The sequence below is a fragment of the Ambystoma mexicanum genome, chromosome 11 (genome assembly GCF_040938575.1).
Source record: "Ambystoma mexicanum isolate Mex_15411 chromosome 11, UKY_AmexF1_1, whole genome shotgun sequence".
Classification (NCBI taxonomy): Eukaryota; Metazoa; Chordata; class Amphibia; order Caudata; family Ambystomatidae; genus Ambystoma; species Ambystoma mexicanum.
Window position 1 is genome coordinate 1,075,477,730 of NC_090934.1, and position 24,740 is coordinate 1,075,502,469.

At 47.9% G+C, this 24,740-nt stretch overlaps 1 protein-coding gene across 2 annotated transcripts in view; it reads right to left on the reverse strand.

Annotated features, from left to right (window-relative positions):
• The window catches only part of LOC138504114 (synaptotagmin-7-like), a 560,413-nt gene that overhangs the window by 101,431 nt on the left and 434,242 nt on the right, over positions 1-24,740 (reverse strand). For both annotated transcript variants that reach the window (XM_069624336.1, XM_069624335.1), the window contains exon 2: positions 23,646-24,550. In XM_069624336.1, coding sequence (XP_069480437.1) covers positions 23,646-24,550 — 905 coding nt within the window. The remainder of the gene's footprint in view (positions 1-23,645; positions 24,551-24,740) is intronic.

Below are 24,740 nucleotides of genomic sequence, written 5' to 3' on the forward strand. Positions count from 1 at the left end.
AGATGACATCGCCACCAGCACATCCCTGGGGTGCTCCCCCGGCTCTCCCGTCCGCCTTGGTCCCACGCGATGGACCCGATCAACCTTGATCGATTCCGCATCTTCCTCTGCAAGTATGTCTCGAAACACTTCTTGTACCGCCTTCTTCAAATCTTTCTCTTCCACCGACTCCATCATATTTTTTATGCAGATATTGGCCCCACGGGACCGAGTTTCCAGATCTTCACATTGAAGATCTGGGTTATGGGTCAGGCGAACCAGCTGCTCCTGTGTTTCGCTGTATTGCTGAGTTTCTTCCTCCACATTTTGTACTATCTTTTCCAAGGTGTCCGTCCGTTCTTCGAGTTTTGCAACATCTTGCTGAATGTCCTGGACTGCCTGCTTCATGTCCTCTCTCAGCCTGTTGAACTGATCTTGCACTGTGGACATCAATGTGTCCTGCAGGTCTTTAAACCAGACCTGCAAGTCTTCCTTCGAGATTTGATGGCCTGCGTGGGGACTCAGCTCAAGGACTCGGGATCATCCATCAGAGTTTTTCCTCGTTGGCCGCCCGCAATTTCGCCGGCCCACATCTGGACTATGCTCGTGTCCTGCTTGGTAGAGGTCAAAGTCGCCCCCAAAGGGCCTCCCTTTCCTTTGTGTCCTTTGCTCTTAGACATCCGGTACGCCCGGTAAGGCCTCCGCCAGCCTTATCGCTTCTCACTTGCGCTCTGACGTAATATTCACTGGGGAGTGGGGCCCGCACTCCACAACCCCCCGGGGGTTTTCCTTCTCCCTCCTGCGCCACCCCCGAGGTCTGCAATGGATTAGTTCTTAGTCTCTATCTCATTCTGCATGGAGGGTCCCAAATTACTTATGTGACTTATATGACCATCTCCGGCTTACCAGCCCTGCTCTGGTCACCATCAATTCGCCTGATGTTGTCCACAGCTCTTTCTCCTGCCCAGAGAAGATCTCCCTAATTTATGCAGATTAGTTTCAGGAGGAGTAACACCAAACCCTGCGCTCCCCAGGCACGGATTACTTTGCATGGGCTCTCACATCAGGCCGTTGCCTCCAGCTGGACCCAGCCTGCCTGGCCTGGTATGTCCTCCGTCGTGATCTTGCTGTGTCATCTGTAGGGGGCCGTCTCAGCCACCAGCGGGCCCCGATCTTCCACACTGTCGTAGAGTGGGCTAGGGGGAACAGTCTCCACCCCCCCGCACCGCCGGGCAGCCGCCGCCTCACAGAACCCCCTCAGCTTCCTAGGCCGCTTTTATCCGTATTCCTCCCTGGGCCCCTGCAGCTGCGCTCACCTCCAACCCTGATGATGCCCTGGGAGCCGGGCCGACGGACCTCCTTCGGCGCTCCGGGGCCACAGACATTCTGCAGCCCCTGCAGCGGGCGCCGACCACTACTACAGCTGGGAGGGGGGGGCCTCCACGCTCCCCATGCTCTCCACGGCACCCTTAACACGACGTCCCTGATGCGGCCACAGGCGTGGCGTATCCGTGCGGGCGGGCCTGCTCCTCGCCACCAGGCACTGTAGGAGGCGCAAGCAGCTGTCACACCTGCCAGAGGGGAAGCCCCCGCACAGCGCCTCTTTTTCGTCCACCGCTGTGCTTCCAGCCCATCCCCGAGCCACTCCACCGATGTAACTCAGGACTCACACCACGCAGGGTCCGGAGACTCTGCACCCTCCGAAGCTATCACAGCCTTGTATGGCCGCCGCGACCCGCAGTCTCCTCCTCCCGCTCAGAGCAGGCTCCCCACTATCTCCAAGGGCTCCTCAGGTGGCAGGTCACCGATCACCTGCGCGGTCACTGCCTTTGAGGTGCTTTTGAGGTGCTTTCTGATGAAGCCCGGTGGGAGCGACCTATACGCGCGTCTCCTCGCCACGGCCGCCATTTTGGAATCCAGGAATTACATTAATTTTCAATAGTAAAATGGGGTGTTCTGTGCATTGCCATCAGCTAGGAGTTGAAGACATGAGGGCGACCAGTTGGAAGGATAGGGAGGCTCTTGCCGCCAAAGGAATCCCCTTGATAAGCAATGAAACCTCTTGAAGAAAACTGGGCTTTCTCAGAGTCAGTCCCCTTCCCAAAGCTACTGTATCAAGGGATACCTTGCTGTGTGATGCTGGGCCCAGAAGAGGTATACAGAACATCTTCTGGACCACCCCACTTTACCCCAGGAGGAAGGCAAGAAACCGTCACCGCAAACCTACATTCAACTCTTGTGCCCCTTAAAAGCGTCCTCAGGTGCTGCGCTAGTGAACCCTGTAAATTGTAGTAATCCTTTATGCAAGCCTTAATGGAAAAGAAACACTGAAAATCTAACTGACACTGTTGACCGTGGCAGCAGCATGCCGAAAGCATTCGGCTCCCAGCCATTGTAGCCACTGTCAAACCAGGAGAGAATGCTCAAGTGCGGTCCACTTGGAAGTGCTATGAGCTCCAAGCTGACAGGCAAGCCTGAAATCGACTCAGTCCATGTCACTGCACACTGCGCAAACACAATATCAAGAGGTGAAATCAGTTCTGGGAAACCACAGACTCAATCCCATACTGCCCATCACAGGTGCACACAGGTATCCTCCGTTCCAAATAGGACGGCCCAGTGAGAGGGGGTAGGCCCCTATAAGAGAAGGTTGACAGTTCACAGGAAGGAGGTGGCAGCAAGGAGTTGGTGGGCAAAGTGCACAGGCTCCTGGGAGTGGAGAAAATTAGAAGCAGGAGGGGATGGGGAGGTGGCTGGTGGAAGCAGAAGACAGGAGAAATGAGATCATATTATAAACAAGTGGCTAAGGGAGATGGACACTGAGGAGAAGAGAAAGAAGGCTGGGGAGAAGAGAATGAGGAAAGCTTAAGAGAAGAGAGGAGGCTGGGGCAAGGAGGAAGATGAAGAAAGAACCTAGAGAGAAGGGACAATCGAAGGGATTGCAAAGAGGCAGAGGAAGGAGGCCAGGAGTAGTGGGGAGGAGGCAGAGCAACGCTTTGGAAAGGAGGTTGGGGTGCAGAGAGGAGAGGTGGAGAGAATATCAAAATAAAGGTGAGAGGAGAAAATAAAATGGCGGTGAAAGAAAGAAACATATTGGTATCAAATTCTACTATGGTTTGAATATCTACTCAAAAGTACGGAGACCCAGTGTGAAAATCCTATGTGCTTGCAAGGAGGAAATGTAAATTACTGCATTGTGTTCTGTTGCACCATCTAGAAGTATGGAGAAAGCTGGCACTTTTTCGGCTTGATAAATAGTAAATGCCATCCTGGTTAACAGCGTCATACCTTTGATTTTGCTTTTCCTAGTAAGAATGTCCTCCCCCTTGGCAAGGTTGTTGTTAGGATGACATTATTATCACTCTCCTGTAAGGGGTCACCCTTCTGGTCTTAAGCCTCCACTGGGCTTTACCTCACTCCTTGTCGTCTCTGGCTCCTGCCAGGGTTTTAGGTAAAGTCCTCGGCAGAACCGCCTGCTCTCCATCTCTTTGCAGCTTGTATTCCCAGTTCTCTGACCTCACGGACTGAGCTATAGCTATTGATGGCTTCTCTCCTTCTCAGGCGCTACTTGTCTGGATGCACCATCTCTTCCAAACACTGTCCAAACCTCCTCAAAATCTTGCTGTGCCTCTTTTTATGAGCCTCTTTACCACATAGACATACTAATAATGCAGGGATTGTGTGGGCACTATGTATGTCATGAGCTTGAGATTGGTTTTACCTACCTTTTTTCCACGTGTCTCCTGTTCCCCCATTAGTGCTTGAAGGTGTGGCTGGTGGTTCTCTTCCTTGGTTTCAATGATTGATTGATTGCTCTTCAAAATGCAGAGCAAGATTTTAATACCCTGGGCCCTCAACTTGAAGTCAAGAGGGAGCTTGTCTGGCGGTGTCTGGCTCTGTGCACTGTCCCGGCTCTGTAATGTTGAATGTTCTGTCATGAAGTCCCAGACTTGAGATTGTGTGAGAGGGATCGTGGCCGAGAACACCTGCTTTGTGGTGTGTACACTCAAGGTGGTATATGCTGGGTATCCTAGGGCTCTCTCCTCCATTCTCAGCCTCTGGGCAAGAGGCCATAAACAGCCTCCTGAAAAGTAAGAGGTGCAGTGTTGTCCAGGGTATGCGAGAACAAAAACTGCAGACCACAATTGAGAATTGCTGTGCATGTGCTTGCGCCCGCAGAGCAAACCCTGAATCCCTACTTCCCTAGGGCCCATTGACTCAGTGGAGTCAGTTCAAGACTTGCATTCCAAACACTGCAAGAGAAGGCTACATATGCCAGGGATGAGAGAGCCATGGTGGAATCAGGCAGCCACCAATACAGGGATACCTGATTCCAAGATGGCGACTATGAATTTTATGTCCTATGGCCAAAGACCCATGGGATGCTCATTGATGCTTAGGAGTACCGTAGCTGCAGCATTCATTGTGGCAGAACCAAATGCCTTGAAACAATCCTATGGCCCAACTGTTAAACCCACAAAGGTGTAGCTGCTTAGAATATTATCCTCATTAGCCCACAACCCAGAGTAAAAATAGGGGCCAGAGTTTTGGGTTGGTGTTGGAGTTTGAAGATAGTCAGAGTATGGAGCAGAGCGAAGAAGAGCAGGCAGTTGGAACTAGGAGGAGGCAGCAGGGAGAGGAAGGAGTAAGAGGAGGGAAATATCAGAAGGAAGGAGGGGGAAGTAGAAGCCAGAAGGAGGGAAGAAAGGAGGAGACCATCGGAAGAAAGTAAGATGGAAAGAAGGAGCATGCCATCCAAGGCAAGGGTGAAGGCAAGACCAGGGAAAGGATAGTGTTTGAGAAAGGAGATCAAGAGGAAAAGGGAGGAAAGCAAGCAGAATGGATGAGTGCAGTTGGAAGAAGGAAGGATAGGGATATAGAGTGCCATCTGAAGGAAGAGAGAAGAGAGAACAAGGAGGCGATAGACAATAAGGCAGACAAGGCAAAACGAGAGAGTGGGAGCAAAGGGGGAAGGCAGAACTAGTAGGGCCCAGGTTGGAGAGGAACCAAGTTAACAGAGCTGAGATTGAAAGCCTTGTGGATAGGGAAGTTATGCTACCACAGCGCTGTGGTAAAATGTCGATGACCTGAAAATGCACCTGAGAGCCGTAGAGGAGAAAACACCTGTCAGAGAGAAGAAACATCCCTCATTATCTTCATCAGTGAAGTCTCTCCAAGTGATGTGAACCCTAAGAGACTGTGAGGGACAGTCTTTAAGGGCTCTATGTAAGACATCCCTTCAGACCACACATTTTGATTGAAGGTTACCTCAGATTAATGTCCCTGTCAAAGACAGGCGCTGAGCTTATGAACATAACTGTCCCAGCACTTGCCTTGTTCTCCTGCCCTACACTTTGCTGCTGTAGACACATCCCACATTGATTCTCACCTTTAACTTCTAACGTGGCGTATGCAGCACAGTAAAATTGTTCTTGTTAAACCTTAAACTGCTCTCTAATCCTCTGTTGAAGCCTCTTGCTGTGACAGTCACCTGTTTTTCTGTTTTTTGTAAACTTTATTTAACAAGTGGCATTGGCATACAATGCATATTATAAGCATACAACAGGTACAAAGAGGTGTTTCTCTAATCTCGTATTGTTACATATAAAGTGTCATAGCAGTGTGCCATTGCAGTATATCGACCTTCTTATCCAGTGTTTATTCACAAGTCTTTATTAGTGTTTAAGCTTGTTGTCTGGTTTTCTTTTCCATGTATGTACGATATAGGGCCCATTTGTCTTTTTGTGCCATTGGTTAAGTGTTGGAGCCTCTTTTGCTTGCCATTTCATCAGTATGCATTTTCTGGCAATAACGCATCTTATGTTGAATAGTCTTCAGGTCTTTATGTCGGTTTTGCCAATGTCGCCTAGTAGGTATTTTAACGTATGGGGCATCGGTGAGATGGGCAGCATTTCAAATAATATTTGTGCAATACGCTTCCAGAAATCGGCGACCGGTGGGCCGTTCCAGAGCATGTGTATTGTATCTGCATCTTCGGTGTTGCATTTTGGACAGGTTTGCATGCTTTGAGGGTTACATTTTGTGCTATGTCTAGGGGTATAGTGTAGTCTTTTCAGGACCTTATATCGAATCAACCATAGTCGTGAATTGAGCGATATGTCACTGGTCAGGGTGCACATCTTCTGCCATTTGAGGTCATCTATCGCAGATTCTGTGTCTCTTTCCCATTGTTCTCTAAGTATGGGTTTTAATGGGATTTCTTTCATCTTGTATCTTGGAGTACAGTCTCGCTAGAATCTTTTTCTATTCTTGTTATGTATTACCAGTTCCATGCACTCATTAGCCTCGGGTTCATTTGGGTAGGATGGCCACTGTCGCTGTACCGTAGCTCTCATTCGATAATGTTGCAGTACTTTCACCGGGTTACCCCCTAATTTATCTTTGAACCCGCTTATAGTAACAAACCTGCCTCACGGAAAGAGATCTCCCAATTCCAATGTTCTGTCAGGGTCCCACGCAGCCTGGATATCTGCATCCATCGTGGGGGGTAGGTCTGGGGTGAATGACAGTGGGATGTTCCGATTGTATGGCTTTGTGATATTGAGTCCTGCCATTATGCACCTCCATGCATCTATTGTAGTGCGCAGCGGATCAAACAGGCAGGAGTCTATCTTGTGTGAGCATATTAACATGGATTTTATATCATTTGGTGCTGCAGAGCGTTTTTCTATGTCGATATGTAAATATTTAATGTCATGGGTATACCACAGCCCAGCATAGTGTGGGGAGCTGCAAGTCCCACACAATGGTATGGTTCTGTGAGTGATTCCCATTTCACCCAGGCAGTGCACCACCCCACACAAAACCCACCGCCAAGTTACGGAGCAAGTTGAAGAATTGTGAACCTGGCAAGATCTGGATGGTATTAAAAAAGTACAATCATTTCAGGGATACAATCATCTTCAGGACTGCAATTCGGCTTATTAAAGATAGCAGGAGTTTACTCCATAAAATGAGTTTATATTCAAGTGCATTTAGATAACTTGCGTGATTATGTTCATATATAAGCTTGTGTGTCCCTGTATCCCCAGGTATCTCACCTTTGTTACCGCCCATTTCATTCCATGTAGCTGCGTGAGCTCTGTGGTTTTGTCGTTCAGGGGAAAGAGTTCAGATTTATTGGTGTTTATCTTAAACACGGAATGTAGTGTAAACCTATCGACCTCCGTTAATATTGGCGCTATGTTTTCCTCAGGATGTTTCAAATATATTAGGGTGTCGTCTGCATACAATGATATAATTTGTGGGGGTCCCTCTATGTGTATTCCTCTGTGACCGTGGGACTCACGGATCCTACTTGCAAAGGGTTCTATCGTTAATGCAACAGGATTGGAGATAATGGGCACCCCTGCCGGGGCCCTCTGAAAAGCCTAATAGTTTCTGAGTAGTTCCAATTGGTACGGACTTTGGCCCCTGGGTCATACAAATTTTAAAAAAACTCCTGCTAACCCCATGTGCCTCAAGACTCTGAAAAAGAAGTTCCACGCTACAGAGTCAAATGCTTTTTCTGCATCTAATATCATTGCTGCTGCTGGGAGTTTTGGATTTATTTGCGCCATAGTTCCAAATAATTGCCTCAGGTGTAGGGCTGTTGATCTTCCCGGTATAAATCCTGACTGGTCAGGGTGTGCCAAGTCATCAATCTATTGGCCAGCGTCTTGGCGAAGATTTTCGCATCTGAGTTTAGTAGAGATAAAGATCGGTTTGAGGCCATTTCGTTTGCAGGCTTCCCTGGCTTTGCAAGGACTATTCTAACCACTTCGGTGAGGGAGAGTGGCAATTGTCCTGTGCTACATGCTTCTTCCCATACCTGAAATAGTTTAGGAGCAAGGATGTCTTTGTAAGCTTTATATAGCTCTATGCCTATGCCGTCCGGCCCAGGGGCTTTGCTTGATGCTAGGGAGGCTATGGCGTCCGCATTTTCTTCTACTGTGATCCGACTGTTTAATTTTGCGCTGGAAATGTTATCTAGTGTGAGTAATTTGGTTTGCGCCAGGTATCGGTCTACCTCCTCTATAGTAACATTGTCGTTGTTGGAGTAGAGTGTTTGATAATAATCCGTAAACATGCTGTTTATTTCTTCGTGTATAATGGTTGTTTGCCTATTAGGTTTGGTGATCCCATTTATGTGTTGTGTCTCATGTTCCCCCTTAATTATCCCAGCTAGTAACTTCCCGGGGTGGTTCACCACACCATAGCGTCTTGCTTGCACTTTCTTGATTATGAATCGAGTTTCTTGAGCCGCTAGTTTGTAGAACCTTTGTCTGTTGCCCTTGATTAATCCCAGCAGTGCTCTATCGTGTGTACTGTTGTATTCGTTTTCGAGATTTCTGAGGTTTTCTTCAGTCTCTTAATTCTGTCATGGTGGTTTTAAAAATATCTGATATTTTTAAAACCACAATGACAGAAGCCATACTTTGAACGTCTCCCAGATCGTGGAGATTCTGGGGACCAAGTTCTTGTTTTCAGCAAAGAACGTTCCAATGTCGATCCTTAGTTTTTCCACCAAGGAGTCGACAAGTAGTGTAGACAGAGGCATTCTCCATGGAGGTCTTGGTGTATTTGAACTGTCTTGTAGTATTTCAAGCCCTATGGGTGAGTGATCGGACCACGTGCATGGCAATATAATAGTCTTACATGTTCCATTTGTCCAGGGCTCAGATATTAGCCAGAAGTATATCCGGGAGTGGGCATTGTGCACTGTACAGTAGTGAAGCCCGCGGGGAAAGGGCGCAGGGTGTTGGCGGCCCGCTGGTTTCCATTTGTCCCTGGAGGGACGCCATACTCCTGGCCATGTCCCCTCACCTATTCACGCCGCGGACCACAGCCCGAACGGGTGAAGCGCGCGGGGAAAGGGCGCAGGGTGTTGGCGGCCTGCTGGGGGTGTTAGCGGCTCTGCAGGGGCCTGATCTGCTGGACTGGACTTTGAGGTGAGCCATATACTCCTGTGGGCCTTCAGTGTTGGGGGTGTGGTGAGCCATCGTCTCGCCCCTGGAAAACCTCCGGATTTGGCAACTTCTTGTAACTTTGGAGTGGACCCGTAGGGTATATAAGTCACATGATGGTGGGCCCACTTCGGAGCACAACTTCAGGAGTCCCAGAAGAAGGAGATATTTCTTCCCCTTTCTCCCCATATCACCTATTGCAATCCTCGCTTCTTTCAAAACTCCATGGCCCTCCGGTCCCAGTGGCTCACCGTAAGCCCATCATAGGAAGAAGATCGAGGAGGGGGTCCCTATGTATGATCTCGGGGGTCGCGCAGGGCAACGAACCACGGAATGGGACCCTATGTGGAAAGGGAGAGACTATGGCCACTGTTTGCGAAGAAAAGAGTGTCAAAGAGCGAGCTCTCCATATTTCTAGTTTGTTGGCAGGTCCTTCTGGGTCTTGTGGTACTGGGCTGATTCCTCTCGCATCAATCAGTTTGACCAGCCCTTCTTTGGAAGGTTCTGCACACCCAGCCAATTTGCTTACTCCGGGTGGGGGTGTTAACAGTGAGGCCACCACTGACTTTTTTTTAACAAACTGTCAACCGGGTGTGAGAGGATCTCATCGGGCATCTCAAAGTTGATTGGAGGTTCTGTTACGTTGGCTCAACCCTCTGTTTTACCCTGTGCTCCCCTTTTGGATTTGGTATTGGCCCCCACTCATCCACACCTGGGCCTAGACCCAGGCCCCGACACCCAAATCCCGCGATCGACACTGGACCTTCCTGAAGTCCACCCATTCCCGCCTCCTGTGCATGCGACATTGGATGCTGGAGACGTGGGCATGGTTGGTCTGGGTCTGGACATGAGAGAAGTGCCCAGCCGTCCACCAGCAATGGGAGTCATTTTCTGCCCAGTGTTACCCTTCCCCCTCCTCTGAATCTCTGCTGGGCCTCTAATGCCACTACTAAAGGAGAATTTTGTCCATCAGTCTCACCCTCCTTAGCTTTCACCAATTCGCCAAGTTGCCCCGGTCATTTCTTGCTATCAGAATTGTCTGAGGTCAAAAATCTCTACTTGTCCTGATTAAGGGGGTGTTGGGCGGCAAGGGGGAAGGAGGAGTGGGGAGGAGAGGGATGTGTTCATCAGGGGGCGGGCCCGGGGGTTTGAATCCTGGTATGACAAAGGAAATCAACCCCTTGCTTCCCGAACTTCCCGCTGTCTCTGTGGATAGGTCCACCCCCTTTTTGAAGAGTGGACCAGAGTCGATCACTCACCCAGTACTATCTGAACGAGGGGAGACCATTGGGATTACAGGGTCTTTAAATTCAGGGGCTGAAACTTCAGCATTGCCAAACCCCAAGGGGAGAGCTCAGGGAAACGTGCGTCCAGTGGGGAGGGAGGCTGGTACCATAATTCCTGGTCTATGTAGGCCTCTGTTTGGGTACCAGCCTCGCGAAGATGGCAGCACCTCTAGGGTGTTTCTCCATGGTGTCACAAAATTGACCTCCTATACAAGAGAACCAAGGGACGCCCTCCATAACAAATGTCTTCACTGGCTGCGGGCAGTGGGGGAATGCGGGTTCATCTCCAGGGGCTCTTTGCTGGAATGTACCAGATTGTCGAATCCCATAGCATCTACGGACACTGTCAAACTAGTCTTGAGGGATACCCATATGGCAAGGGCTGTCTTAGAAAAATGCAATGTCCCTGAGTGGTCAAGGAAAAGTGACATTGCAGTTAGTGCATTTTCCATCACTGCCCCTGTGTGCCACATCGGGGTTGCCCCTAGCAACAGTCCCCTTTCAGGGGCAAACCTGACTGCATTGGGACCGAGGCGTTACGGGAAATGGCAGGGTTCGGGGGCTTGTGAGAAACAATTTTTGGCTTAGAAGTTTTGTTTGGGGGCTTCTAGGAAGGGGGCAGTAAATTATAATGCCCTGCGATTTATCGTTTGTTGTGGACCTGTAATTATGTATTTGAATTGTATTTTCAGCTTTATAACTGTATTGTTAGGATGTACTTTGATGGCCTTTTTCAGACGAATAAAGTTGTTTGACTGACTGACTGATATATATTCCTTGGAGGTTGGGTGTTCTGATCTCCAGATGTCTTTTGTACTGTATTGGGACATAATCTGATTTGTCGTGATCGCTGTTTTGGTCGCATTCCTTTGTTTGGTGCTCGATCTGTCCATAGAAAGGTCCAGTATTGCATTGAAGTCATCTCCCCAAATAATGGCACTGTCAGGGGTACGGTCCATCAATGTAGCTATTTTGGTGTAGAATTTTGGGTCATCAGAGTTAGGACCATACGTGTTCACAAGGATCACCGGCTTGTTATTGACGTGCCGATAGCACAACATACCTGCCATCCGGGTCTATATTCGTAGTGCCCACTCTGAAGTCAATATTTTTGAGTATGAGTGTTACCACTCCTCTCGCTTGTGAAGTGTAATTGGTATAAAATCTGTTCTTTCCACTTTTGTACGCTATCTGTTTGTGAGTCGTTTCCAGAGCATGAGTTTCTTGGAGCATTACAATGTTAGGTGCGTGGCGGTCCAGGTAGGCCCATATCTTTCTTGCCTTAATAGGGTTGTTTAAACCCCTCACGTTCCAATAGATCTGCTTGAGCCCGAGAGCCGTGGCATAGCGCTCGTTTCATTATCCCTTTCCTCCCATTGTATCACAGTCCGATTGTTCATAAGCATGTTCCAGATTGTATAACCTTTGCCACAACTTTTGTTAACTTTACTTCCCATGCCTTCTGGGCTGGTAACTGCCCGAACTCTTGATCACTGAACGTGCGTGTCCTCCCCCAACTTGCCCCTTCCCACCCGCCCCAACATGATGATGTGACCATTTCAAACTCTTGGATGAACCCTGGGGGACCATGTCGATAGCCTTGCCTTCTGTTTAGCTCGACGCTCCTCAGGACTTCTCAATTTTTCCGTTCGTCCCCATTGTCGTGGGGTGTTGGAACTTCCAGTTAGCTTTGATAAAGTACATCATTTTCAATAATTTTCCTCTAGACCCTTGTTGTTGCGTGGTGCATTAGCTCCTACGTGTGGTTGTCTCAGGGACATAGGTATATTTTACTCCACATAGGACATTGCTTGATTAGGATCCTCAAAGAAATGGGCCTTCCATTTGAGTTGAATTCGCAGCTTGGCTGGGAATACCAACTAGTATGGGATCTTTTGGGCTCGGAGGAGGCATTTCACTGCGTCATAAGATCTCCTTTGTGTTTGTATGCCAGTTGCAAAGTCTGGATATGTGCGTTTTCTACTTGATTCAAACTGTAGCGTGCCTCTTTCCCTGGCGAGCCGGGGTACTGTCTCTCTGTCACAGTAAGTTGGCAGCCTGGCAATTATTGTCCTCGGGGGGGGGGGGGGGCCCAGTGCGCGGAGGAGGGGCAAGTGTCCGATGTGCTCTTTCGACCAAGAATTGTGGTGAGAACTTGGAGGGGTCAAAAAGGGATTTGAGGAGATTCTCCACAAAGAATTCCATGGGACTCTTTGTTGCTGTCTCTGGGATCCCGACCACCCGGTTGTTGTTACGCTGGGATCTTGACTCCAAATCCTTGCATTTATTTAACATTTTCTTGAGTTCCGTTTGGATGGAGTTTAATGTGTGATCATGGCGCGCTATATTGTCTTCTTTCGTGGTGATGCGCCCCTCTGTCTCACTGATACGGCCACTTTCTTTTTCTATCTTTGCTTTCAGCGACCCTATTGTGCCCACAATATCATCCAGCTTCACATTGATGGCTAATCCCATTTTGCTTAGTTTGCAATAACTGATTGTCTCTTGAGTTCTCCTCCTCTCCTAATGTTTGAGAGCTGCTGGGGTAAGGGGGGTTTTCAGAGGGTGAGGGTCTTGGGCCCGTGAACAAGTCCATCGGGCCCATCTTTTTGTTGGCCCCTTTGTTCATGGCGTTCACTTGGTGAGTTAATCGAGGAGAGTACTTGCATGTTTCTCTCTCAGTATGTATTGTTGCTTCCGTTAGGGGAATTAGTAGCAGCCCTGCACAATGTGGTGGATGTTTTATAATTAGGGTTTGTGACAGCAGTTAATCAGTCCAGCTGAGACCAGTAGTGTCTCTAACGTGCTCCCATGACCGTTGTCCGTTGCGGTGCTATAATGTAGTAGGAGACAGCCCTTCGCGGAGGTTGGAAGCACTGCTCCTATTTGGTAGTATGCGCCGTGAAGTTGTGCTGCAATTGCCACTCGAGAGATGCAGTGAACGTGATCCCTATGGACTCGGGGTCTTGTGCACTTTTTATGGCACCTTGTGTTGTTGAATAGGGCCGAGTAGCTCAGCGTTGGAAAATCGGGCGGGCCGTTCCCCAAGCCCACTTCCCAATACTTCCCACTCACACTGGGGTTTGGGGTCTGTTCAGTTGGTTATGCCCAGGGTGCCAGCAATGATGAGGGTTATGGCAGTCTGATGCAGGCTAGCTTCTGGTGCCGGTAGTCTACTGTTCCTTCACGTAGTGTGTGAACTCAGGCACTCGGGTGTTCTCGGGAGCAAGGTAAGATTACAAGTCATACCTTAGCGTCGCAGGAGACCCCTCCAGCGTGTCATCCACCGTCTGGGTATGCGGTCATGCTGCGCTCTCCACAGCTTTGCCGCTGCTCACCGTCTGGTCTCGAGGGGCACAGGGAGCCCTCTGCGGTGCACAGGGAGGGCTGGCTCAGCAGGCAGGAGCGTTTGAATCCCCGTCCCCGCCGGGCAGCAGCCGCACCAGCAGCCAGCCCAACTGGAATCCTCGGTCTGGAAAAACAGACCACCGTCTGTTAGTTCTTCACGTGTGACGGTGATAGCCACTTGGTCAGCCAACACTTCAGATGTCTGCGTTCACTGGGAGGAACTGACAGTGCTCCCCTGCAGCGTGGCAGGTGGTCAGGTGGAGTACAATCTGTGGCGCCTTTGCTGGTGTCTGTTCCTGCAGAGACACAGGGAGACAGGAAGGCAGTGTCACCTTCCCCAGCCCTGCACGCGCGTTTCACTGGCGTCAATCAGCTCAACTTTCAGGTCTGGATATCATGCGTCGCATCCACGGGATCTTCTTCTCCAGTCAGGCAGACGTGGCGGCGCATACAATTAACAGGATCTTTAGTTCAGGAGCAGAGCTGCACGTTTAGGCAGCCATCTTGTAGGCTGTTCAACAGTGCCCCATTGTGACTGTCACCTGTTTAATTGTACAGATGATGGGGGTTCACAGGACACTAAACCACTTTGTTGCTTGGCTCAAACAGTGAGCAACTCCCCCTCTTTGTAGTGCAGCACAGCTCAGCAGCCAACAGTCTGTTCAGCTGTGCATACAGGCTAGTTTTTGTTTTTGTTTTATTATTTGTAATGCGCGGTCATACCCTCAGGTACCAGTGCGCAGCATTTACAAGAGATTGCAAAGCTTACTTACAACAACAAGTACAGAAATTATACGTATACATAGTAAAAGTAATAAACAGAGAGATAAACATATGTACAGATGGGCAATAAGTACAAGTAAGTGACAGCCGTGAGCAATGCAATATATACAGCTGGCAGTTTGGAAGTGATTCATCAAAGGCCTACGTTTTCAGCCATAAAACGAACTTAGAGTGGAAGTTCTGAAAGGGCAGGTCCATTCTGAGAGATGGCAGAAAGGAGTTCCACAGTTTTGCTGCTTTCACTGGGAAGCTGTTGCCCCCTATAGTGGAGCGTTTGAAGTTGGGAATCAATAGGCAGTCTTTGTAGGCTAATCTTATGGGTCTCAAAGAGGTCTGTCTATGAAACCTGTCGATCAGATAGATCGGGGCGGCGTTGTTGAGGGATTTGTACGTGCGAGAAGCAGTTTTTAAGAGAATTTTATCATTGATAGAGAGCCAGTGATTTTATCCTGGGAATGTATTGTAATATGCTCTCTTTTGGAGATGTCTAGTGCTGCTCTAAGAGCGTTATTCTGAAGAGTTTGCTGTTTGCTGGTGGTGGCTTTGGAGGACCCAAGATAGAGGGAATAACAGTAATCCAGAAGGGACAGTATGAGGGCTCTAGCAAGGGTCAAGCAGCTAGTGTCAGATAGAAAGGGTTTTGCTGCACGAATCAATTTGCATGTGTAGGCCGTGGAGGAGGGTAGGGAGTTCACCTGTCTGTTGAAGGAAAGGGTAGAGTCCAAATAAAGGCCTAGTGTTTTAACCTCTTGTCCTACGTTGATGCTATGGCCATCGATCGTGAAAGAACAATAGGCAGGGCCTAATTTCTTTAGGCTGGTGGTGGTGCCTAAGATGATGAGTTCTGTTTTATCATCATTCAGGCATAGCCCATGTGTGGCCATCCATGCCTGGATGATGAGGTACACCCTATTCACCAAGGCCAAATCCTTCCGGTAATCTCCAGAAAGCGGAAGGAGGATCTGGGTATCATCTGGGTAGTTGGTGTAGGTGATACCAAGATGATCCAGATCATCGAAAAGGGGCTTGGTAAATATGTTGTAAAGTGTGGGGGAAACACAGGAGCCCTGTGGCACACAGCAGGTGATGGGTATGGGGTCTGCTGCAGCTGTGGGTGAAAAGACCCTCATGGTTCTGTCATTGAGGAATGATCTGATCCATGTGATGGCCTCAGCCGAGAAGTGAGCTGAAGTGTGTAGGTGCATGCATAGGACAGAGTGATCGACCAAGTCGAATGTTGCAGAGAGGTCTAGGAGGAGGAGTAAGGCAGCTTGGCCGTTGTCTCTAAGCTTGTCAATCTGTGCTTTAAGGTCAATGAGAGCAATCTCGGTCCCATGTTGCGGACGGAAGACTGATTGTCTGGCTCCTAGTAGGTGATGTTCTTCCAAATACTTCTGTATTTGTACATAGGCAACCTTATCCAATATTTTTAGAAGGAATGGTACGGTCGTTATGGGTCTATAGTTAGTAGGCGTGGCTGGGTCAAGGTTGGGTGTTTTTTAAGTAGTGGGAGTACCCAAGATTGTTTTAAATTAGTGGGGGTGGAACCAGTAGAGAAGGAGGCGTTGATTAATTTAGTAATGAACGGTGAAAGGTCACGGGCAGCATTTTTAATGAGCTGTGCGGGGCACAGATCGCCCTGACAGTTAGAAGGTTTCAGAGACAAAATCATTTTCTCTACTTCTAATGGGGTGACTTTGGAGAAGTTGAAGCGGGTGGTATCCTTTACAGTAAGCTTCTCGGGCAGTTTGGAAGGCAGAGGGTCATTCAGGGAAGCTTTCTTCCTAGAGATTTTGTTTTGAAGGGTGGCAATCTTGTTAGCTAAGGCATTTTGGATTTCTGAGCACCAGTTTTTATCTTTGGAGCAGGTATCTAGTGGTACTATGGGGGTTTCTACTTCTTTAAGAACAGAAAGTAATTCCTTCATGTTTCATTTTGCCTGGGAAATGCGGGGGTTGAAGGAGGTTCATTTTGCAAGGTAAATTTATTTTTTGTAAAGGGCAGTTAGTTTGGTAAATTTGAGTTTATTCACTGCTGAAGGGAGTTTTTTCCAGGCGGCTTCACAGTTTCTTTTTTGCTGTCTTAAACTTTTGAGGAAGGGTGTGTACCATTTGTTCAGATGAGTTTTGGGCTTGCTTGATCTGAGTTTGAGTGGGGCGATTAGATCCAGTGAACTAGACATGATTTTATTGTATTCATCAACCAAGGTCTCTGGGTTCATTTTTATCAGGGAGTGCGTTGAGTGTAGGGAGTAAGTTCGGGATGAGTCTCTCCAAAGTGATACTCTTTATTTCTTGTAAGTGTGGGTGGGGCCCTGCAGATTGGCAGGGGTGGGGGTCGGATAGTCGAGAGCATGAACGATACCAAATGGTGGTCAGGCTAGTGGTGAGATGTCAGTGATGTTAGCTAGACAGTTGTAGTCGGCCACCCAATCAAGGATTCTGCCCTTGGCGTGTGTGGGTTCTATGCATCTTTGGGTAAATCCTAAATCGGAGAGTGTATTGATGGTAGTACTGGCCAATAGGTCTTCTGGGTCATTAAATCCCAAGTTATAATCCCCAAGGGTAAGTACTTGTGTAGAACTTTTGAGGTTGCTAGATAGTATGGTGTTGATGTCCTCATCAAAACTACCTAATGGGCCTGGGGGGCGATGGATCAGATGGATATTGAGAGTTTGGGCATTGGTGAGAGGGATTTTGACCAAAAGTAGTTCGCAGGAGAGGGCGTTGATAGTAGTTACATTTCTCATGGTGAGACTACATTTGTGTATAATTGCAACACCCCCACCTCTAGAGTTGGGCCGGTCTTGTCTCAGGATGGAGTAGATGTCTGGGACTGCAAGCATGAGCATTGGGCCTGCTGCTGGATGTAGCCAAGTCTCCGTAATAGCAAGAAGGTCAAGGTCTTCTTTGAAGATCAAGTCTGCGATTTCTGTAGCATACGCTACTAACGATCTGGCGTTAATTAGGATCCCTTGATTTGGGGGCTAGCAGCGGTGTTGAGGTTAGTAGTTTGGGCTTGGTCTTGTATAGGTTCAGGAGAACCCAGATTAGAGGGGCTGTGTGGAGGTATAGGGTTGAGGTTCTGGGATGAGTTGGGGTTTATGGTAATTCGGCTGGGCCGGACAGTCATGGTTCTTAGTCTCTGTCGGGCGGGCATAGAGCAGGAGAGGGGCTTGTAGATTTTAGCTAGTCTGGCTCTGAGACCTAGATTCCTATCAGTAGTACAACGGGGGAGGCTGATAGGTAGCAGTGGTTGAGGGTCATTTGTATGTAGAGAGGGACTACTAGGTGATTTAAAGTTGAAAATGTTCAAATGCATAGTGATAGGTGGTTGAAGTGATGTGCGAAATAGTGCTGTGGTGTTTATGAGGAGCAGGAGGCAGGCGACCAGGCTCAAACTCGGGAGCCACATACTAGGTTGTTGTGAACTAGTCCAATTGAAATGGATTGTGCAGAGGTGACACCAAGGTTAGAGTGGATAGAATTGTGCTAATATACAGAAGGGTGGCACCTAAATCTGAAACAGCTAAAATGCACTAGGGCAACACCTAGATTTGAAACAACACAGTTAGGCTAAAATGCACTAAGGTAGCACCTAGATTTGAGCAACACAGTTAGGCTAAAATGCACTGGGGTAGCACCTAGATTTGAAACAACACAGACTAAAATGCACTGGGTAGCACCTAAATTTGAAACAACACAGTTAGGCTAAAATGCACAAGGTAGCGCCTAAATTTGAAACAACACAGGCTAAAATGCACAGGGTAGCGCCTAAATTTGAAACAACACAGTTGGGCTAAAATGCACTAGGGTTGCATCTAAAATCGCGATAACACCAATAGGCTGAAATACAGTTATGTAGCAGACAGTATCTGTGCACAATAGGCGCGTTAGATAAAAAGGTGCATAACATAGTTGAGCAGAGGTGCAGTTTGGCAGCAAGGCATAGTTAGTCTAAGGTGCTGCAGGCAGTATCTAGCATCAATATGAGGCAACAGGCTAGTGTGCGGAGGGGAGGACCTAGCATTAAGCTGAAAGTATATTGCTAGCTATAGATAATAGTGCTCTAGGATACAAGTTGTGCAGAGCCTGGATTCAAAGCATATTTGAGTAGGGGTGTAGCATGACTGGGAGCAGAAGATTGTATTAGTCTGAAGTGCCATGGGGCAACAGAGTACGAGGGTAATAACATTAGTGTTATAATGTGCATACCAGACAGGGTTAAACCAATTGTGGAAACGCTGAGGCTGAGGTAGATTGCGGTAAATTTATTTTTTGTAAAGGGCAGTTAGTTTGGTAAATTTGAGTTTATTCACTGCTGAAGGGAGTTTTTTCCAGGCGGCTTCACAGTTTCTTTTTTGCTGTCTTAAACTTTTGAGGAAGGGTGTGTACCATTTGTTCAGATGAGTTTTGGGCTTGCTTGATCTGAGTTTGAGTGGGGCGATTAGATCCAGTGAACTAGACATGATTTTATTGTATTCATCAACCAAGGTCTCTGGGTTCATTTTATCAGGGAGTGCGTTGAGTGTAGGGAGTAAGTTCGGGATGAGTCTCTCCAAAGTGATACTCTTTATTTCTTGTAAGTGTGGGTGGGGCCCTGCAGATTGGCAGGGGTGGGGGTCGGATAGTCGAGAGCATGAACGATACCAAATGGTGTTCAGGCTAGTGGTGAGATGTCAGTGATGTTAGCTAGACAGTTGTAGTCGGCCACCCAATCAAGGATTCTGCCCTTGGCGTGTGTGGGTTCTATGCATCTTTGGGTAAATCCTAAATCGGAGAGTGTATTGATGGTAGTACTGGCCAATAGGTCTTCTGGGTCATTAAATCCCAAGTTATAATCCCCAAGGGTAAGTACTTGTGTAGAACTTTTGAGGTTGCTAGATAGTATGGTGTTGATGTCCTCATCAAAACTACCTAATGGGCCTGGGGGGCGATGGATCAGATGGATATTGAGAGTTTGGGCATTGGTGAGAGGGATTTTGACCAAAAGTAGTTCGCAGGAGAGGGCGTTGATAGTAGTTACATTTCTCATGGTGAGACTACATTTGTGTATAATTGCAACACCCCCACCTCTAGAGTTGGGCCGGTCTTGTCTCAGGATGGAGTAGATGTCTGGGACTGCAAGCATGAGCATTGGGCCTGCTGCTGGATGTAGCCAAGTCTCCGTAATAGCAAGAAGGTCAAGGTCTTCTTTGAAGATCAAGTCTGCGATTTCTGTAGCATACGCTACTAACGATCTGGCGTTAATTAGGATCCCTTGATTTGGGGGCTAGCAGCGGTGTTGAGGTTAGTAGTTTGGGCTTGGTCTTGTATAGGTTCAGGAGAACCCAGATTAGAGGGGCTGTGTGGAGGTATAGGGTTGAGGTTCTGGGATGAGTTGGGGTTTATGGTAATTCGGCTGGGCCGGACAGTCATGGTTCTTAGTCTCTGTCGGGCGGGCATAGAGCAGGAGAGGGGCTTGTAGATTTTAGCTAGTCTGGCTCTGAGACCTAGATTCCTATCAGTAGTACAACGGGGGAGGCTGATAGGTAGCAGTGGTTGAGGGTCATTTGTATGTAGAGAGGGACTACTAGGTGATTTAAAGTTGAAAATGTTCAAATGCATAGTGATAGGTGGTTGAAGTGATGTGCGAAATAGTGCTGTGGTGTTTATGAGGAGCAGGAGGCAGGCGACCAGGCTCAAACTCGGGAGCCACATACTAGGTTGTTGTGAACTAGTCCAATTGAAATGGATTGTGCAGAGGTGACACCAAGGTTAGAGTGGATAGAATTGTGCTAATATACAGAAGGGTGGCACCTAAATCTGAAACAGCTAAAATGCACTAGGGCAACACCTAGATTTGAAACAACACAGTTAGGCTAAAATGCACTAAGGTAGCACCTAGATTTGAGCAACACAGTTAGGCTAAAATGCACTGGGGTAGCACCTAGATTTGAAACAACACAGACTAAAATGCACTGGGTAGCACCTAAATTTGAAACAACACAGTTAGGCTAAAATGCACAAGGTAGCGCCTAAATTTGAAACAACACAGGCTAAAATGCACAGGGTAGCGCCTAAATTTGAAACAACACAGTTGGGCTAAAATGCACTAGGGTTGCATCTAAAATCGCGATAACACCAATAGGCTGAAATACAGTTATGTAGCAGACAGTATCTGTGCACAATAGGCGCGTTAGATAAAAAGGTGCATAACATAGTTGAGCAGAGGTGCAGTTTGGCAGCAAGGCATAGTTAGTCTAAGGTGCTGCAGGCAGTATCTAGCATCAATATGAGGCAACAGGCTAGTGTGCGGAGGGGAGGACCTAGCATTAAGCTGAAAGTATATTGCTAGCTATAGATAATAGTGCTCTAGGATACAGGTTGTGCAGAGCCTGGATTCAAAGCATATTTGAGTAGGGGTGTAGCATGACTGGGAGCAGAAGATTGTATTAGTCTGAAGTGCCATGGGGCAACAGAGTACGAGGGTAATAACATTAGTGTTATAATGTGCATACCAGACAGGGTTAAACCAATTGTGGAAACGCTGAGGCTGAGGTAGATTGCAGCAAAAGTTCACGAGTGCTTGTATGTGAGGCAATTTAGTAGTGGTCTTTGTGGAGCATTAGGTCTGCGAGGAGCATAAGAGTTACCTTAGCAGGCGTGTGTGGGAGGACCAGGGGTTCTGGCAGACGGCAGAGTCGGCGGAAACAGGCGCAAACAGGTGATGGCCTTGTCTCCGTGGGCCTTGTGTTACAGTGGGCCGGCTTCGCCTACCGGCTCCCAATGGGATGTACAGTGGACCGAATGGTCAATCAGCAGGTTACTGGTGGCCGCGTTAGGCCGGGGAGCTGCACATGAGTTGCGGGCGGCCATCTTGGAACTTCTAATGCCTCGTGTGTCTTAATGGAGGCGAAGAGGCACTTGGCTATTTTAGCCGTTATTGTGCAAAAAAGGAACTTTCCTTATACTGAATTAGAAGGCAGTGGAGCATGAGTTGAAAAAGTAATTTCAGTAAAAGTTCGCCGATGCTTCTGCACTTACCATAACTTCATGGTTAAAAGGGCAGCTTCCTCAGTAGGTCCGCTGCTCCTGCAGGGACGTGGTCTCGAGCTCCTGCTCCTCGGGTGGGTGGTCCGCCTAGGGCTTGTGAACCACTGATAGAGCCAACTATAATCCTAGCTCTGCTCCAGCAGCTTGAAAGTAGGTGGGGAGGTTTTCATTCTATCAGAAAAGAAGGACCTTGAGGTATGTGTGCCTGCAGGTGTGGGACATCCTAATCAAAGCATAACCCTCCACCTCTGTCCCTTTCCTTAGCAGCCTTAGTTCAGGCACTGAACTTTGTCACACTCTCCATCCTTTTAATTGTCCCGGCCATTGGAAAAAAATGGTGGCCCACTCCCTGCCACGCCCACCCCAAAAGGAAGCTGTATACCTAAATGCATTATCCATAATTCTTCTGTTATGGTCCTGTGTTCTTAAGGACATAACATCTGTTACAGGGCCATTGCTGGGCTTGAGCAATAATCAGGCATGGCCTGAAGAACCCAGTGCAGGTCAATGGGATTTATAAAAGATGTGCAAAGCTATGAAATATTTTCTGCAGTCCCCTTTTGGTACAAGGCCCCGGGGTGAGGGCAGCTGGAAATCCTAGGAACCTGCCGATGAATGGGTTCAGCATTTTGGCATATTGACTCGCCAGGCAATCAAAGAGCTGTGAAGGAGACCTGTGTCTGTGCCAGTGCCAAGACACACCACTGCTATTTCCATATTATTAATGTGAAAGCCTAGATCCAAGGCACTGCTGTTCGCTGCTGGAAGAACATTTGCAGCTACTGTAATGGCTGTAAAAACAGAGAATAAAGAGAAAATGTGCACACATAACATTGGTGAAGACAATACATTCCACTCTCTGGTATCAGTAGACTAGGAAGACTGTGGATGTTGTTGATTCTAGTACCACATCTAATTTTTGTCCCATAGGGTGACAGATTCACTGTTCATCTTCGATTAAAGGCTAGGCCAAATGTGGTGGGAGTGAAGAGATAAGAACACAGCTTGAAATAAGCTGCACCTCAACTGCAGCAGTAAGCTTAACTGGAGTACTGTATGTGAGCATAACAACGTCACTACTCTGAAGTCTTGAATGAAGGGATAACAAGGACAGGGGTATTTGCTGGCTCTAGCAGGCCCACTATTCATTAATCTCTTAAGTGACGTATAAGCACATTATTCCTTCCATTGCAAAAACCGTATTGTGAATTGTGAAGGTGAAGTATTGTGAAGGTGAAGTATTGTGAAGGCCATAACAATGTAGAAAGGACAAGTGTGGGGCTCAGGGATGCGTTGACAAAACAAATTTCACATAACACTTGAAGCCGCCCCAGCAAAGATCACCAGGGCGTCTAGAGCCAAGCAACTCATAAAAAGATGCCACTTCTTGTTGACCTGCTGGCCTCACACAGCATAGTCTGTTTGAAATACATAAAACAAAATACATATTTGAACTGACTTGTTGCATTGTGGCTTTGTTTCCAGTGCTTTCAGTGTTGGATCACCCATTCTGACTGTGGTATTTGTACACACCTACTCAGCAATTTATGGTGTCTCTAGAATAATTGTGTAACATGTCAGTTAGCGCCTCGACAGCTGCTCACAGAGAAAGTCTGAAATGTGTTCCAGTGGTCAGGTAGGTTATCCCTTGTGCACCTCTATCATCCCTATAACAGCCTGTTTGTCATACCTTCTGGGATAAGAAAAGGGCCTTTTGTGGGCTGGTCAATTGTTTGAATCCCTTCCCAAAGGACCTAGGGGAACATGTGTTTCTTGCGACTCATCACCTTGGGGCCATTGGGAACATCTTGGTGCTAGGTGAACATGCATCAGTCTGCTGGGTGTATCTTCTTCCTGGAGAAGGAAAACTTGCTCATAATCTTCGGCAATTAATCATACACTTACTACAACCTTGGATAACACACAAGCCCTGTTTCGAGTTTAGAACTTTTGCAATGTTAATCTGCAAATGTGCAAAATGTGGTTTTATTGGAAGCTGAGACTGCATCAATAATCCTGCAAATACTGACAAGACTGGTTCACACCAAAGTTTTTCAAGCTATACATTAAATTGAATGGTCTTCACTAGCATGCAATCGTGGTTGCAAATGGACGGATAACCCCACCTTCGCAGCTCACCTCGAAATTAGAACTAGTGCAAATGCTCAGAAAATTCCTAATCTGAGCACACTCTCAATATTTCAGAACATACATTCCAAAATGAAGTGCATCCTTGCATAGGTTCTTACCTTCTTGAGTTTGGTTTTGGTGCTGGATAGTTCCCTGGTGTAGCCAGAAGCTTCGTCAGGATTCCAGATGCCCTGTGAGCAGGGGAAGAGCACCTCCCCGATGTAAGAGTCCCTCAGGCTGTGGAACTCACGGACATAGACAGCAAGGCGCAGGGCAAATCCCTGCAGCTGTTCCATACTGTAGGTCCCAAACTGGAATGTTTCCCGAAACTCTGGGTTGAGGCTCTTCCGGCGTAGGGCTGTCTGCCGGGGCTCAATAAACTTCGGCAGAAGGTAGACTTTGACATAGGAGTCACGGCTAGTGCGCATCCGCTTTGGAAGGCTGGAGACACCAATGACTGTCACAGTGAGCGTAGACTCGGCCTGTGAGTAGAAAAGGGTAAAGTGTAGCAGGGGGCGTTGCTTGGGCTTCATGCCCGAGAGGTTGCTTGGCAGTGTGTGGGAGTGGGACACATGAGATGCAAACTGGGAGCCTACCAGCTCACTGTGCTCGTTGTACACCAGGCTGTCTCCAGAAACAGTGCACCGACGTTCCAACGCTCTCTTCGTCTTGGAGTACAGGCTGAGTTTAGGGGTACAGGACAGGCTTGGCATGGAGCCTCTGGCATGACGACTGCTTCGGGGTGGGCTAAGAAAACCTCCCCCGGAACCAGGTGAGCCCACTTCTGTGGCAGGTGCTCCACCCAGCACCTCGCCGTCCATTTCCTGGTACTGCACTCTAATTGGAATGGGGTTGGTTTTAGGCGGCACAGCCAGTGCCAGATCGACCACTGGGTTCTCCGGTCCACGGCCCTTGCCATTGCTGGAGTTGCGTCTCTTGCCATGACGCCAGCAAAGGGCACATCCAAGAAAAAGACAGAAGCAGAGGAGGGCAAGTCCGGCTCCAAGAAGCACCTGCAAGTGCACTGAAAAGAGGAATAAGCAATTAGTCTCAACAGCTCAACACATTTATTTTAGCTTATTAAAGCATCAACAGCTGGAACATTTTGTCAAATATGTTTTGGAGCTAGGCTCTCTTGAAATATGTTATTCTGTAGCCTTGTGTATGGCATTTATAAAAAAAAATCATTTGGGGCGAGGAGGGCATGGAAACTG